General features: G+C 36.0%; 1 protein-coding gene across 8 annotated transcripts in view; it reads right to left on the bottom strand.

Moving 5' to 3' along the window:
• Positions 1-13,687, bottom strand: part of BMPR1B (bone morphogenetic protein receptor type 1B) — a 433,856-nt gene that overhangs the window by 47,365 nt on the left and 372,804 nt on the right. For all 8 annotated transcript variants that reach the window (XM_070452165.1, XM_070452164.1, XM_070452163.1 and 5 more), the window contains one exon: positions 3,023-3,182. In XM_070452165.1, coding sequence (XP_070308266.1) covers positions 3,023-3,137 — 115 coding nt within the window. In that variant the 5' untranslated portion in view covers positions 3,138-3,182. The remainder of the gene's footprint in view (positions 1-3,022; positions 3,183-13,687) is intronic.

The raw sequence follows: 13,687 nt of genomic DNA, 5'->3' as shown, positions 1-13,687 counted from the left end.
TGTAGGTGGATTCTTTACTGCTGAACCATCCGGGAAGCCCTTGAACTTAATTAACAGACAATAGAAAAATGAAAAATGTAATCTGTAAGTATTTTTAATTAATTTTTCCAGTAATTCATTTTTATTGAACTTTGGAAAGTACCAGTGCACAACTTATTGAGGAAAAATTTTTGACCAGAGGTATAGTCTGAGAAGGGACTTCCCTGGTGGCTCAGATGATAAAGAATCTGCCTGCAATGTAGGAGACCCAGGTTTGATCCCTGGGTCGGGAAGATCCCCTGGAGAAGGAAATGGCAACCCACTCCAGTATTCTTGCCTGGGCAATTCCAAGGACAGAGGAGCCTGAGAAGGCTTTCCCTGGTAGCTCAGCAGTAAAGAATTTGCCTGCAATGGAGGAGGTGTGGGTTCAATCCCTGGGTTGGGAAGATCCCCTGGAGAAGGAAGTGGCAATCTACTCCAGTATTCTTGTCTGGGAAATTCCAAGGACAGAGGAGCCTGGCAAGTTACAGTCCATGGGGTCACAAAGGAATTATACACAACTTAGTGACTAGGCCACCACCACCACAGCCTGAGAGCTATCTGATTAAAAGAGCTTACAGGGACAGAGGCAGAAAGGCCTGGATCTGTTCCTGAGTCTTAGAGCACAGAACAGAAAAAGGCCTGTGATTCAGACATGACTGACCTCAGCTCATAGCAGACTCAACTCAAATCAATATCTTGTTAGCGAAATGGATGTATCTGCTACCCAAGAGTGAATATTTCTGCTCCTTTGAGTGTCAAAGGTTAGCCGTTAGTTAGAAATTTAGAATCTTGGTAACTTGGCCACAATATTTTTTTCAATCATTTGGGTGTGTGCAATGAATGACCTAATAAAAATTTTATAACCTCTCAGAGCCTCAGATTTCTCACCTGGAAAATACAGATAATGCTACATTCTTTACAGGAATGCTATGAAGATTAAAGACAGATGAAAGTAAACATTCTAGTAATATAAAAGTTCAATAAACATTAGTTTTATGTCTTTCCTGAATCTACTTTTCAGTTTCTCTCATCTGGCTGCTGCTGTTCTCAAATTCACTTTCATCTCCCTCTAATACTGAGTACTCTGCAGCAGAGATAATTTTTCAAAAAAGCAAATCACATCACATCAGTCTCCACTGCTACTCCTGTTTAAACACCTCCTTCAGGCCACAGTCAAAGTTCTCCCATCTCCAGGCCCAAAGCCACCACATCTCCTGCATGCCGAGCTTCCCCTTCCCACCACAAAGAACTTTCACCGCAGTTAACAGTGCCTCAGCACTTGTTCTCAAATCAACTTAGGACACTTCAATGGCCTATGAGGAAAATAGGACAAAATATTTGAAACTGGGTAATTCTGGAAAATTCTGGAAAATCTGAACATATGACCCCCAGAACTACGGCTCAAAGGGCACACACAGATTCACTTGCAATTGCTACAGACTTAGACAAAATAGTAGAATGTCTCCCTAACATGCTAATTCTTGCTTCTCTTCTTCAAAAACTTCATGTGATTTTTCTGATACTTTTTTCTGTTTACTGCAAGCATTTCCTAGGAAATACTATCTGAGCTTTGGAATCATTTTATCTTGGTTTAAGACTTGGAGTAAGACTTGTAACCTGGTGCTATCAGACAAGGGCCAAGTTACTAGACTTCTCTGGGCCCTGAACTCCTTAGGTCTAAGGGTAAGAAAGGAGCATTCTCTACCACATTGCTTGTTGTGCTGATTAAATGAGACATATATTTATTAATACACCCGAATCTGCTCATTGCATCATTCTGTCAATTCATATTACTTGAACTACATATTTTAGGATACACTTCTATTAGATAGTTTCCACTTCATAAGAAGCTTTTTTTTAAAAAGTCTCAGCATGAAAGAAAAAACACTCAGCTCAGCTTCATGCTCCTTCCTGGGAAACTAGAGGTCCTAAACAGCTGCCCAGATATTCTTCCCAGAGTTCCAGCCCAGCAGCAGCCTCCCTCCATACCTGGGTCCATTGCCCTCCTGAGGGAGACTCTGCTTCTCTGACACTTCAGCTCCTGAAACCCACACTTGCATTGTTATCTCACCCACTTCTCCCTGGGCATACTCTAGCCTCTGCATCTACTGCTGACCTCACCAGGGGGAATAAATGCAGGGACAGTCACCAACGAGATGGATGTAGCTGCATCATGATGTGTAAGGAAGGAAAAAGCAAAAAGCCTAGTTTCAAATATTTGAAAGTATTTATACAAACCTGATACCTACTGAGGAGTCTATTCTTGAGGACTTTGATAACGTCTTTCTTAACCTCTGGTGGACTCACATAAGCTCTGTTACTACACTGTTTCCCAGGATCAGTTTATGAACATTCCTGACAGCTTGACAGTGAGTGTTAGTCACTCAACCTAAGTCACTCCAGTCATGCCCAACTTTTTTGACCCCATGGAATGCAGCCCAACAGGCTCCTCAGCCCGTGGGATTCTCCAGTCAAGAATACAGGAGTGGGTTACCATTTCCTACTCCAGGGGATCTTCACAACTCAGGAATCAAATCTGTCTCCTACATCTCCTGCATTGGCTGAAGGGTTCTTTATGATTAGCACCACCTGGGAAGTCAACAGCTTAAGTTGTTCTTTCCAAAATACTAACACCATCAGCATAATAAATAATCAAAACAAACAAAACCCCCATACATTTGACAGCTCCTGCTGTTGCATTTATTTATTTGGGGGCAGAGGTCTTTTGAAAGAAAATAATTAGTTTCTGCTCCTTGACAAGGACCCTGGGATCTGCACTCTCTGTTTATGTGCACGACTGATGTTTGGTGGAAGAATAATTTCAGAACAACATTTCAAGGCAAAATGGGATTCAACAGTTCAGACAGGCACAGCTCTGAGAAGTAATGGGGGTAGGCCCTACTCCCCAAAATGTGTTCTTGGGAGCACTAGCCTAAAATTCTACAGTCAAAAAAGGATGCCTTTCAGTGAAAACTGGAGTTGAACAATTTATATGACCAACCTGCAAATATTGTTGACCGAGTCTTCTGGACAGTGGTGGTGGCATTTACATCGCAAAATCTTTGGACGAGGGGTGGGGGCTGTACTCTCACCATCCTCTTTCTTGGTGCCCACATTTAATTTTCCTGAACTTCGCAGAAGCATGTTATCAAGGAAGTTTGCTGAAAAGAAGAAAGAGTAAGAGTTTAACTTAAGCATATTTGGGATAACCCAGCCACAGTCTTCTGTCCAAAGAATTATGATGTCAAACAAAATAGTAAGTATTCATGACACTTAAAGATTTAAACAGAAAACACATTCTGATGTTCTGATATGAAAAACTATACTTTATCTACAATATAGATAGGTCTCATTAGAAATTCTCATAAACCTTTCAGAGTAGTAGTTTCTACATTAAGCTATAATAGTTGTATTTGACTGAGTGCAAGCAGTTCAATGACACACTATTATATAGATTATCTGTATGTATGTAATGTATATAATACTGTGAGTAAATACTATCACTCCCATTTTCAGATGAGAACACTAAGATTTGAAATTTAAGTGATCTGCACTCAGCTAATAAGTCATGAAGACAGGAATTAAATCCAGATTGTTTGGGCCCTAAAATTTCTACTACCCTTTTTACTTTAGGTATATTAAGTATTTTTTAAAGAAATCATAGGAAATATTTAATCTGTGAAATTCATTAGGAAGATGGAAACTTAACTATCAAGATGTATTTCAAAAAAATATATCTTCTCATTATTATTTACAAGCAAAAAGGACTACATATTAGCAGTGATTGTACATCTTCAGTTTAAGTGGAAGAAACTATGATAGACATAATGTCTAGAGACATATTTTTCTGGGTCCAAAAACAGGCTTTATTATCAGCTAGTTGACATTGAAAAACTTTATAAATAACCTCATTGTGCTTTTCTCTTATCATTAAAATGAAGATAATTATAAACACCTACGTCATGTCAAGAACTTAGAGTGTGTATGTTACGTACTATTACTTGATAAATGTTAGGTAATGTTACTGGAAAAATCTAATTTTTTAAGTGGCAAGACAATGTTTTGCAACATAGGGTGACATATCACTGAGACCGTTTTAATATTTTCTTCTTTACCACCACCTTTGGAATATAATGATGCTAGAGGAAGCATGGATTGACACCTATTAAGTTTCAGGCATAGTGGTAAAAGTTCTCATACATGCTATGTCACTGTAGAAATCGTCACCCTGAGCAATGTTTGATTTAAAATCTCACAATACATCCAGTTTGCCTATAGCTCAATAAAACTTCAACAAAAATATTATCTGAAAGACACTGGGTTAAAAAATTGAAATTCTTGAAGTATAATATATACAATAGATATGCACAGTATGCGTTTGCTATTTTTTTTTTTTCAGTTTTATTTTTTTACAATATTGTATTGGTTTTGCCATACATTGATATGAATCTGCCATGGGTGTACACGTGTTCCCCATTCTGAACCCCCCTCCCACCTCCCCTCCCATCCCATCCCTCTGGGCCATCCCAGAGCACCAGCCCTGAGCACCGTGTCTCATGCATCGAACCTGGACTGGTGATTCACTTCACATATGATAAAATACATGTTTCAATGCCATTCTCCAATATCATCCCGCCCTCACCCTCTCCCACAGAGTCCAAAAGACTGTTCTAGACATCTGTGTCTCTTTTGCTGTCTCACATACAGGGTTATCGTTACCATCTTTCTAAATTCCATATATATGTGTTAGTATACTGTATTGGTGTTTTTCTTTCTGGCTTACTTCACTCTGTATAATGGGCTCCAGTTTTATCCACCCATTTGAACTGATTCAAATGAATTCTTTTTTAATGGCTGAGTAATATTCCATAGTGTATATGTACCACAGCTTTCTTATCCATTCGTCTGCCGATGGACATCTAGGTTGCTTCCATGTCCCGGCTATTATAAACAGTGCTGCAATGAACATTGGGGTGCACGTGTCTCTTTCAGATCTGGTTTCCTCGGTGTGTATGCCCAGAAGTGGAATTGCTGGGTCATACGGCAGTTCTATTTCCAGTTTTTAAGGAATCTCCACACTGTTCTCCATAGTGGCTGTACTAGTTTGCATTCCCACCAACAGTGTAAGAGGGTTCCCTTTTCTCCACACCCTCTCCAGCATTTATTGCTTGTAGACTTTTGGATAACAGTCATTTGACTGGCATGAAATGGTACCTCATTGTGGTTTTGATTTGCATTTCTCTGATAATGAGTGATGTTGAACATCTTTTCATGTGTTTGTTAGCCCTCTGTATGTCTTCTTTGGAGAAATGTCTGTTTACTTCTTTGGCCCACTTTTTGACTGGGTCATTTATTTTTCTGGAATTGAGTTGCAGGAGTTGCTTGTATATTTTTGAGATTAATTCTTTGTCCGTTGCTTCATTTGCTACTATTTTCTCCCATTCTAAAGGCTGTCTTTTCACCTTGCTTATAGTTTCCTTTGTTGAGAAGAAGCTTTTAATTTTAATTAGGCTCCATTTGTTTATTTTTGTTTTTATTTCCAATATTCTGGGAGGTGGGTCATAGAGGATCCTGCTGTGGTTTATGTGGAAGAGTGATTTGCCTATGTTTTCCTCTAGGAGTTCTATAGTTTCTGGTCTTAACGTTTAGATCTTTAATCCATTTTGAGTTTATTTTTGTGTATGATGTTAGAAAGTGTTCTAGTTTCATTCTTTTACAAGTGGATGACCAGTTTTCCCAGCACCACTTGTTAAAGAGATTGTCTTTTCTCCATTGTATATTCTTGCCTCCTTTGTCGAAGATAAGGTGTCCATAGGTGCATGGATTTATCTCTGGGCTTTCTGTTTTGTTCCATTGGTCTATATTTCTGTCTTTGTGCAAGTACCATACTATTTGCTATTTTTAAAACTACAACTTAGTGCCTCCAACCATTATTATATCAGAGAATGAGGAGTTTAAAAAAAGATACGTGATGTTGTTTTCTGACTTTCTCTGTGTTATAACAATTAGTTGAATTCTTAGAGTAATAATTGAAAAGGAAAACAATAATCTGTTAGAGCAATTTATCAGAATTTCCCCAATCATAAATTCTTATATTTCATTAGATTTTTGAAATTTATGTAAGATGTGCACCTAACTTTCTCGAACAGTTTCTTGAATTTTAGTCTGTAGAAGATATACAAACTGTAATTCTGTATTCTGAAATTTACATTTCAGAATGTAATGTATTTTATAATGATGTATTTTGTATTTTGAAACTGTTCTATTTAGAATCCTGGGCCATCATAGTGATTCTGAGTCTACAGGTCTCAGGTAAGCCAAGAGAAGGCATACTCAACAAGACCCCATGTGATTCTGAGACAGATGACGTGTAAATCCACTTTGAGAAAACTAGGACTAGATTACTAATATTTAATCCAATAGGTGTTTATTATTTCTATAAAGTATGGTGCTCATCCATAAGTGAAAACTCCAAAAGAAAGTGAAGTAAAACACAGTTCACATTCGCATGCTGTATTTAAAACCTACGTAAATGCCCTAGCATTGCTTGATATCCAGGTGCAGTGGGTGTTGGTATGTCTATATATCTCCTTACCACATTGACTTCATTCTTTATAAATGTGGTTCTCAGTCTTACTAACTTTATGACCTGAGGAACCTCAAAGTAATTCACAGCGATGAAAGTAAGATATTTAAAACTTATTACATCCTGCTTCCCTCCATACCAGGCCCCTGCTCTTTGAAGTTTTTAAAACAAAATAATAAAAATTCATTTATTAATATTACACATATGTCTACTTCTTAAATATATACTGGGTGCCTATCTTGTTTCAGACATAGCCCAGGTAAGTAGGATGAACTACATATACACAGAATTTACCGTCTGATGGGAAAAGTTGTTAAATGGAATATTCACATAGAATGGTCTATGGCAGAAAAGGAAACACCCTCAAACTACTGGAAATAAGATGTCATTTTGTAAGAAGTATTTTAAGAAAGGATTTATGATATTCTCCCACTTTAACTTAAATAAAATAATGATATGAAATTTAGCTAGAAAGAGTGTTTTCACAATATTACTTATTAACAATCTGTGAAAAAAGTGAAAGTCACTCAGTTGTGTCCGACTCTTTGTGACCCTCATAGACTATACAGTCCATGGAATTGTTCAGTCCAGAATACTGGAATGGGTAGCTGTTCCCTTCTCCAGAGGATTTTCCCAACCCAGAGATTGAACCCAGTCTCCCGCATTGAGGGCAGATTCTTTACCAGGTGAGCCACCAGGGAAATCCAAGAATATTGAAGGATAGCCTATCCCTTCTCCAGGGAATCTTTCCAACCCAGGTATTGAACTGGGGTCTCCTGCATTGCAAGCAGATTCTTTACCAGCTGAGCTACCAGGGGTATAAGTCAGATTTTTAAAAAGAGATTCCTATGTAGTTATTGAAATGTTGATGCAGAAGTATATTTACTGACAAGAAAGGCTGTTAAAATATAATTTTTACTCAAAGGGATAGTTTACAGAGCATTTTAATTACAAAATTCTACTACAAGGACACAAAGGGTTAAAACAAAGAACTAGCAATATAAAAGGGATCTTGAGGAGACACTAGAAAGGAAAACATGCTAACCAGAAGGTTTAAGGATCATCCTTTCTATACAGGTTGCAAAGATAAAGTATTGCTGCATAATCTTTCTAAAATGCTTTAACACTTTAACATGTAGTCAAAATACATGCTATTTTAACAAAAACACATTCACAAGAACAAAAAGACAAGTACGGTTAGCTCATATTAAAGATTTCATCTCTGCAAACTTAACAGACAACACTGAAAGAACATATAAAGGCTACCTTCATATAATGTGACCCAAACTACTAAAAGCAGTGAGATGATAAATGATTGCTTTTAAGAAGCTTTAAATAAATAGACAATTAAATGCAAATCTGAGACAGGTAAAGAGTTCTTTATATTTGCTTTTGCTAAAATAATCAAAGGAGTAATCTATGTAAATTGTACAATTACTACTTAGGAGTCAATTACTCGTATAGATGTGTTAATTTCTTATGAAATGAAAATCGTTATCAAATAATTCACAGTATTTCCAATCACAAGATAAAATTAAAGTCATTGAGTGATAATTTGGAGGCTAAACAGAGAATGGGGTAAGAGAAGCACTAGCAGGAGAATAAATACATTTGATTAGACTCATATTAAAAGCTTAAGAATACAGTTAAAAAAGGTTACAAAACCTAAAGTGTGGTATAACTTCCATACAATACTAGTGTCAGGGGTACAACAACGTACCACACGTTCTTTATCCATCCCGTGCTGGGCACTTAGGTTGTTGTGTATCTTGGTCATTGTAAATAATGCTGCAGTAAACACAGAGGTGGATATATTTTTTTTCAAGTTATTTCTGTTTCCTTGGATAAACATCCAGAAATAGAATTGCTTGATCTCATGGTAGTTCTATTTTTAAGTTTTTTGAGGGATGTGCATACTTTTTTCCACAGCGGCTGTACCAATTTACAGTGCACAAGGGTTTTCTCTTCTCTACATCCTCACCAGGATTTGTTATCTTTTGTCTTTTGGAGAACACCCATTCTATCAGGTGTGAAGTGATATCTAATTGAGGTTTTGATACCTATTTCCCTATTGATTAATGGTGTTAAATGTTTTTTCATGTACCTGTTGGTCATCTATATGTCTTCTTTGGAAAAATGACTATTCGGATCATCTGTTCATTTTTAAAAATAGGACTTTGGTTTTTTATTCATTTTTTGACTACTGAGTTGTATGTTGTTGTTCAGTTGCTAGGTCGTGTCTGACTTTTTTGCGACCCTATTGACTGTAGCCCACTGGGCTCCTCCATCTGGGGGATACTGGAATGGGTTGCCATTTTCTTCTCCAGTGGATCTTCCAGACCCAGCGATCAAGCTTACGTCTCCCATGTCTCCTGGATTAGCAGGTGGATTCTTTACCACTGAGCCACCAAGGAAGAGCTGTATGAGCTCTTTATATATTCTGGATCGTCAACTCCTTATCAGATATACATCTTACAAATACTTCCTCTTATTCAGCAGGTTCCCTTCTCATTTGTTGATGGTTTCCCTTCACTGTACAGTGGCTTTTTTTTTTTTATTCAGTCCCTCTCATTTATTTTTCCTTGTCTTTTTTGGTGTCAAATTCAAAGAAATCACCAAGACCTATGTTAAGGAGCTTATTATCTACATCTTCTTTGAGGAGTTACATGGTTTCAGGTCTTACATTCATATCTTTAATACATTTTGAGTTATTCTTTTGTGTATAGTACACAAAAGATTATGCAGCTATTAGGAAGATCTGGAAACTGAATCAATAATTTAAACCTCCCAACATCCGGAAATCTAGTTTCAGATGGCCTCATTGGTCAATTCTATCAAAAATCCAAAGAAGAATATCAATCCTTCTCAAATTCTAAAAACAGGAGAGGAGGAAACACGTCCAAAATCATGTTATGAAGCCAGAATTTCCTTGATACCAAAACCAAACAAGGACACCATAAGAAAAGAAAATTACAGGTCAATATCCTTGATGAATGTATCTAAAAATCCTCAACAAAATATTAGCAAGCCGAATCCAACAATATAAAAAGATCATATACCATGATCAAATGAGATTTACTCCAGGGATGTAAGGATGTTAAAATATCCACAAGTCAATCAGTGCAATTCACCATATTAACAAAATGAAGGATGAAAATCATATCATGTCAATAAATGAAGAAAAAGCATTTGACGAAATTTAACATCCATTTGTTTTTAAAAAACTCTCAACATGTACAGAAAGAACATATTTCAACACATATTTTCATATGAGATAGATTTACAGATTTTTCAGGCAAATTGCTCAAACTTCATGAAATAAAAATGATCATCATGCAACAGTGTGACTTCTATTCAATTACAAAGGCTAAATGGGTCATATCCTACAGTACAATTATTATATCTTAAAGTACATTTTAGCTAAACTTAGTTTTGGTTTTTTTTTTTTCTTAGTAACATTCTTGTCATTTCAAAAATACAATAAATCATTTTAAGTTTGTGATATACATATTGCTTCATATGTCACAGTGAAGAGAATATTAGAATCCACTATCATATTGAAACACATAGAGAACAATCTTTATGAATAGGGATAATTCAAGAAAAAACAAATCTCAAATATGCAGTGTACTAAAAAAGAGCTGTGACTCTTCAAAATTCATTTAAAGATGACATATAGTTATCTGGTGCCACAGAATCTACTAGAATCTATTTTGCTCTCATTTTCTTTCTTTCTTTTTTTTTTTTTTTACCTTTTAGATCTCCAAATATCTCAAAAATTAACAAAATTTTGAGTGTCTTCTCTGTTCTACCTCACCTTCACCAGAGGGCAGGCCGGAGCAAGAAGAGAAACTAAAATTCATATCACACAAGTTTGTACTTCAAGTATCTTGGGTAAAAAGATTAGTGGAAGAAAATACGAAAGCACTGAATTGTCCAGTAGTGCTTTGAAACGATCCATTCTACCACTATCCACACTGCTATGATAATAGATAATGTGAATCAATGCCCATTTCCTTTCTCAACCAAAGCTGGTTTAAAGGATATACTGGTTCAAAACAAAAACCTATAATACACAGGAGTAAAACGTGAATCAGAGCTTGAAAATAATATTAATTTTCAAGCTTTAGTGATCCTGAAGAGTGGGTTTAAATAGATAACTTATTTTTATTTTTATCACCTAAGCCTGGACTCATTTAACTCAATTTAATAATTTAATTTACTATCTAGCAAGCATATTCAATTAAAAAGTCCTGACTTCAATTTTCATTGCCTAACTCTATTTTACACTATGAAATTTTCAAACAAGTTTTCTATGCTGTTTGCAACAGAACTTAGAAAAAAATATATGAACAACATGAAACTCAGTCATTAATAAAAAGTTGGAATATGCGCCTAAACTCTTGAAAACAAAATATAAATACAACCTAGATTCAGAAATATCAAAGCAAAATCTCATGCATTATAAAGAAAGAGTAGACTTTCAATTATTAATAGTGATGTTAACTGCTCAGGAGTGTCCTTCTCCTTCAAGAGTCTCAGAAGTCATAGGAGAGAGGGACAAGGGAAGCTTGCTGGTGGTGAGTCCAGGGGCTAGCATGCTCTAGAAGGGCATGGAACGCCAAGTGAAAAACCATGTCATGTGTGGTCACCAAGCAGTGGACTCAGACTCGACCAGGATACAGGGTAAGACAGTTCAAACCTGGCTAAGCTATTGCCTTGCTCTGTGGCCTTCGCAAGTCACTTAACGTCCCTAACTGAGGCTGTGGAGAGTGTCAGCACACATTGGCTTGCTATGAGAACTGAATGAGCTATTTCAAAGAAAGCACCTATCACAGTTCCCTGCACATACTAGCAGTGAATAATAGTAGATTGTCATTGTTATCTGTGTTGCTAAAGCTTCTGTTTTTTGCCTTTTTTTTTTTTTTTTTTGCTTTTGTTCTTCATATTTTTCTCTTTCCCTCACTCAACTATTTTTGTTCCTTTTCTCTAAGGCTTCATCTCCTGTATGTTTCTACTTCTCTTCCTTTTCTTCTTTCCCCATCCTTTTTCTTATCCTAATTGCTCTCTTTTTCTTCAATTCCCCTTTCTTTTCTGTTATTTCCATTAACTGCCTTTTTAGGTTCATCACTGTGCACAAAAAGTCTATAAAAATATTGAGTTTTTTGGTTTAAGAAACACGGATAGTTTGTTCGTGGCTAATACATTGTTACTCATTTTCTTTTTTCCCTGTGGTAAAAATGAATCATTAAATTCATTCCATCTACATAACATAACGGCCAAGAGCACTGGAAGTACCTTCAGCAACAGAGCAATCTTGCTGGTGAGACAAATCGACTGCATGTGGAACATAGTGAGACAAATCAACTACATATGGAAAAGCAAAAACAGTGTATGCAAACAATAAAATGGATGTCATAATGCCACACAGAATTGTCAAGTATAACTAAGTCTCAGGTAGGAGACACAGGAGGAAGATGAGATGACCAGGAGTGGCAGTAATCAACCAATAACGTTTATGGAAAACATGAGCACCAAAACCAGGGATTCTGACAGTTGTTTCATTTCAATTGTTGACACTACTGAATAGGGTAAGAAAAACACATTAGTTTTACAATGTTAGAGACATGCTGGACCACTATAGAAACCAGGGCCTTAATAATAAAATATTTTGTTATAAATGGTTCCATTTGCTGGCAATTGTTTCTCTCTTCACCATAGTTAACACATCCATATCACCACATCACTCAGCTTCTGTAAGACGATCATGTTCTCAACATTTTATATCATGCAATCTCTGCCCAGAGACCCTACAACATCTGGGTAAAAAGCGAAAACTTCAATAATTCAAGTGTTTTATATTCTGAGATGCTATATTATGAGTTGAGCAAATCATAAAAAAATGAAATATTACATAAATGGGACCATACAACATGTACATTTATTTGTTTTCCAGGTAACTAATAAAGAGTTACAAGCCCAAGTAAGCATCATAATTGATTATAATAGGAGTTATAGTTCTTTAGACATCACATTTATATTCTTTAAGGGTAAAACAGTAGCTACCTTTCCCACAGGTTTTAATGCTTTTGAGTTTTGAGAAGTTCAATCAAAATGTTTACAGATATTAAAAACCTTTGAAAATACTATAAGACACAACATGATTACAAGTATGTCAAAAAAAAGGGTCAATATAAGAAATAATAAACTTCATAAGCACGTAACCACCATGTTCAAAGATAGTTTAACATCAAACTGAATCTTTATTCATAAAAAAGCATAATCACAGCTAATACGATCATTTTAAAGGTCAAAAATATCTCTGTATTTTAAAATACTTAGTATGTCTGTTCAAATCCACATTTTTGGAAAAGAAACTGAACCACAGCCTCTTTGACAATAATGTCAACCAGGACATGGCAGACTGCCAAGCCAGGAGCTTTGGTTTTATTCGGTGATGTTTTTATCAATGCTCTGTTTCACAGAGTTCTGAAGCTAATCAAAGTGGATGTTTTACTTGCCATCATACCAAAACTTACTCCACAGCTTTACAAAGCACTCCCAAGACAGCTTGATGTGTAAAACTACTTTGAACAGACATCCATGTAAAGAAAAGAAGTGACAATGAAGCCAGATAGATCAGAAACCAAATCACCAGGTTCATTCTATCTTTTTCCCCAAAGAAAAAACCTGGAAAGCATTTAGGATCTCTCTCTGTTTCTAATTCTTTCTGTACCCTCTAATTGGATAAAGGTTAAAGGATACTTTAGTGAGGAGTTTACTGACCTTAAAAATGCAAATATATCACTATTTCAAATGTTTAAATGTTTGAGGAATAAAATAGAATATGTATATTTTAAAACTTAACTTACAATACACTAATATTAACTACTATCATCACCAACGAGTTTGAAGGTCTATGATGAAACAACATGGAATAATGATAACCAGCAGCAAAATGAATTAAAACCAAATCTGAATATCAGAAAGCTATTATATGGAGTTTAAACAGAAAAACAAAAGAAACAACCATACAAAACCTGCAGGGCTGCTGACACGGCTCTGTTTACAATTATGTGT

The sequence above is a fragment of the Odocoileus virginianus genome, chromosome 21 (genome assembly GCF_023699985.2).
Source record: "Odocoileus virginianus isolate 20LAN1187 ecotype Illinois chromosome 21, Ovbor_1.2, whole genome shotgun sequence".
NCBI classification, from domain to species: domain Eukaryota; kingdom Metazoa; phylum Chordata; class Mammalia; order Artiodactyla; family Cervidae; genus Odocoileus; species Odocoileus virginianus.
This window is presented reverse-complemented; position numbering and strand designations above follow the sequence as displayed.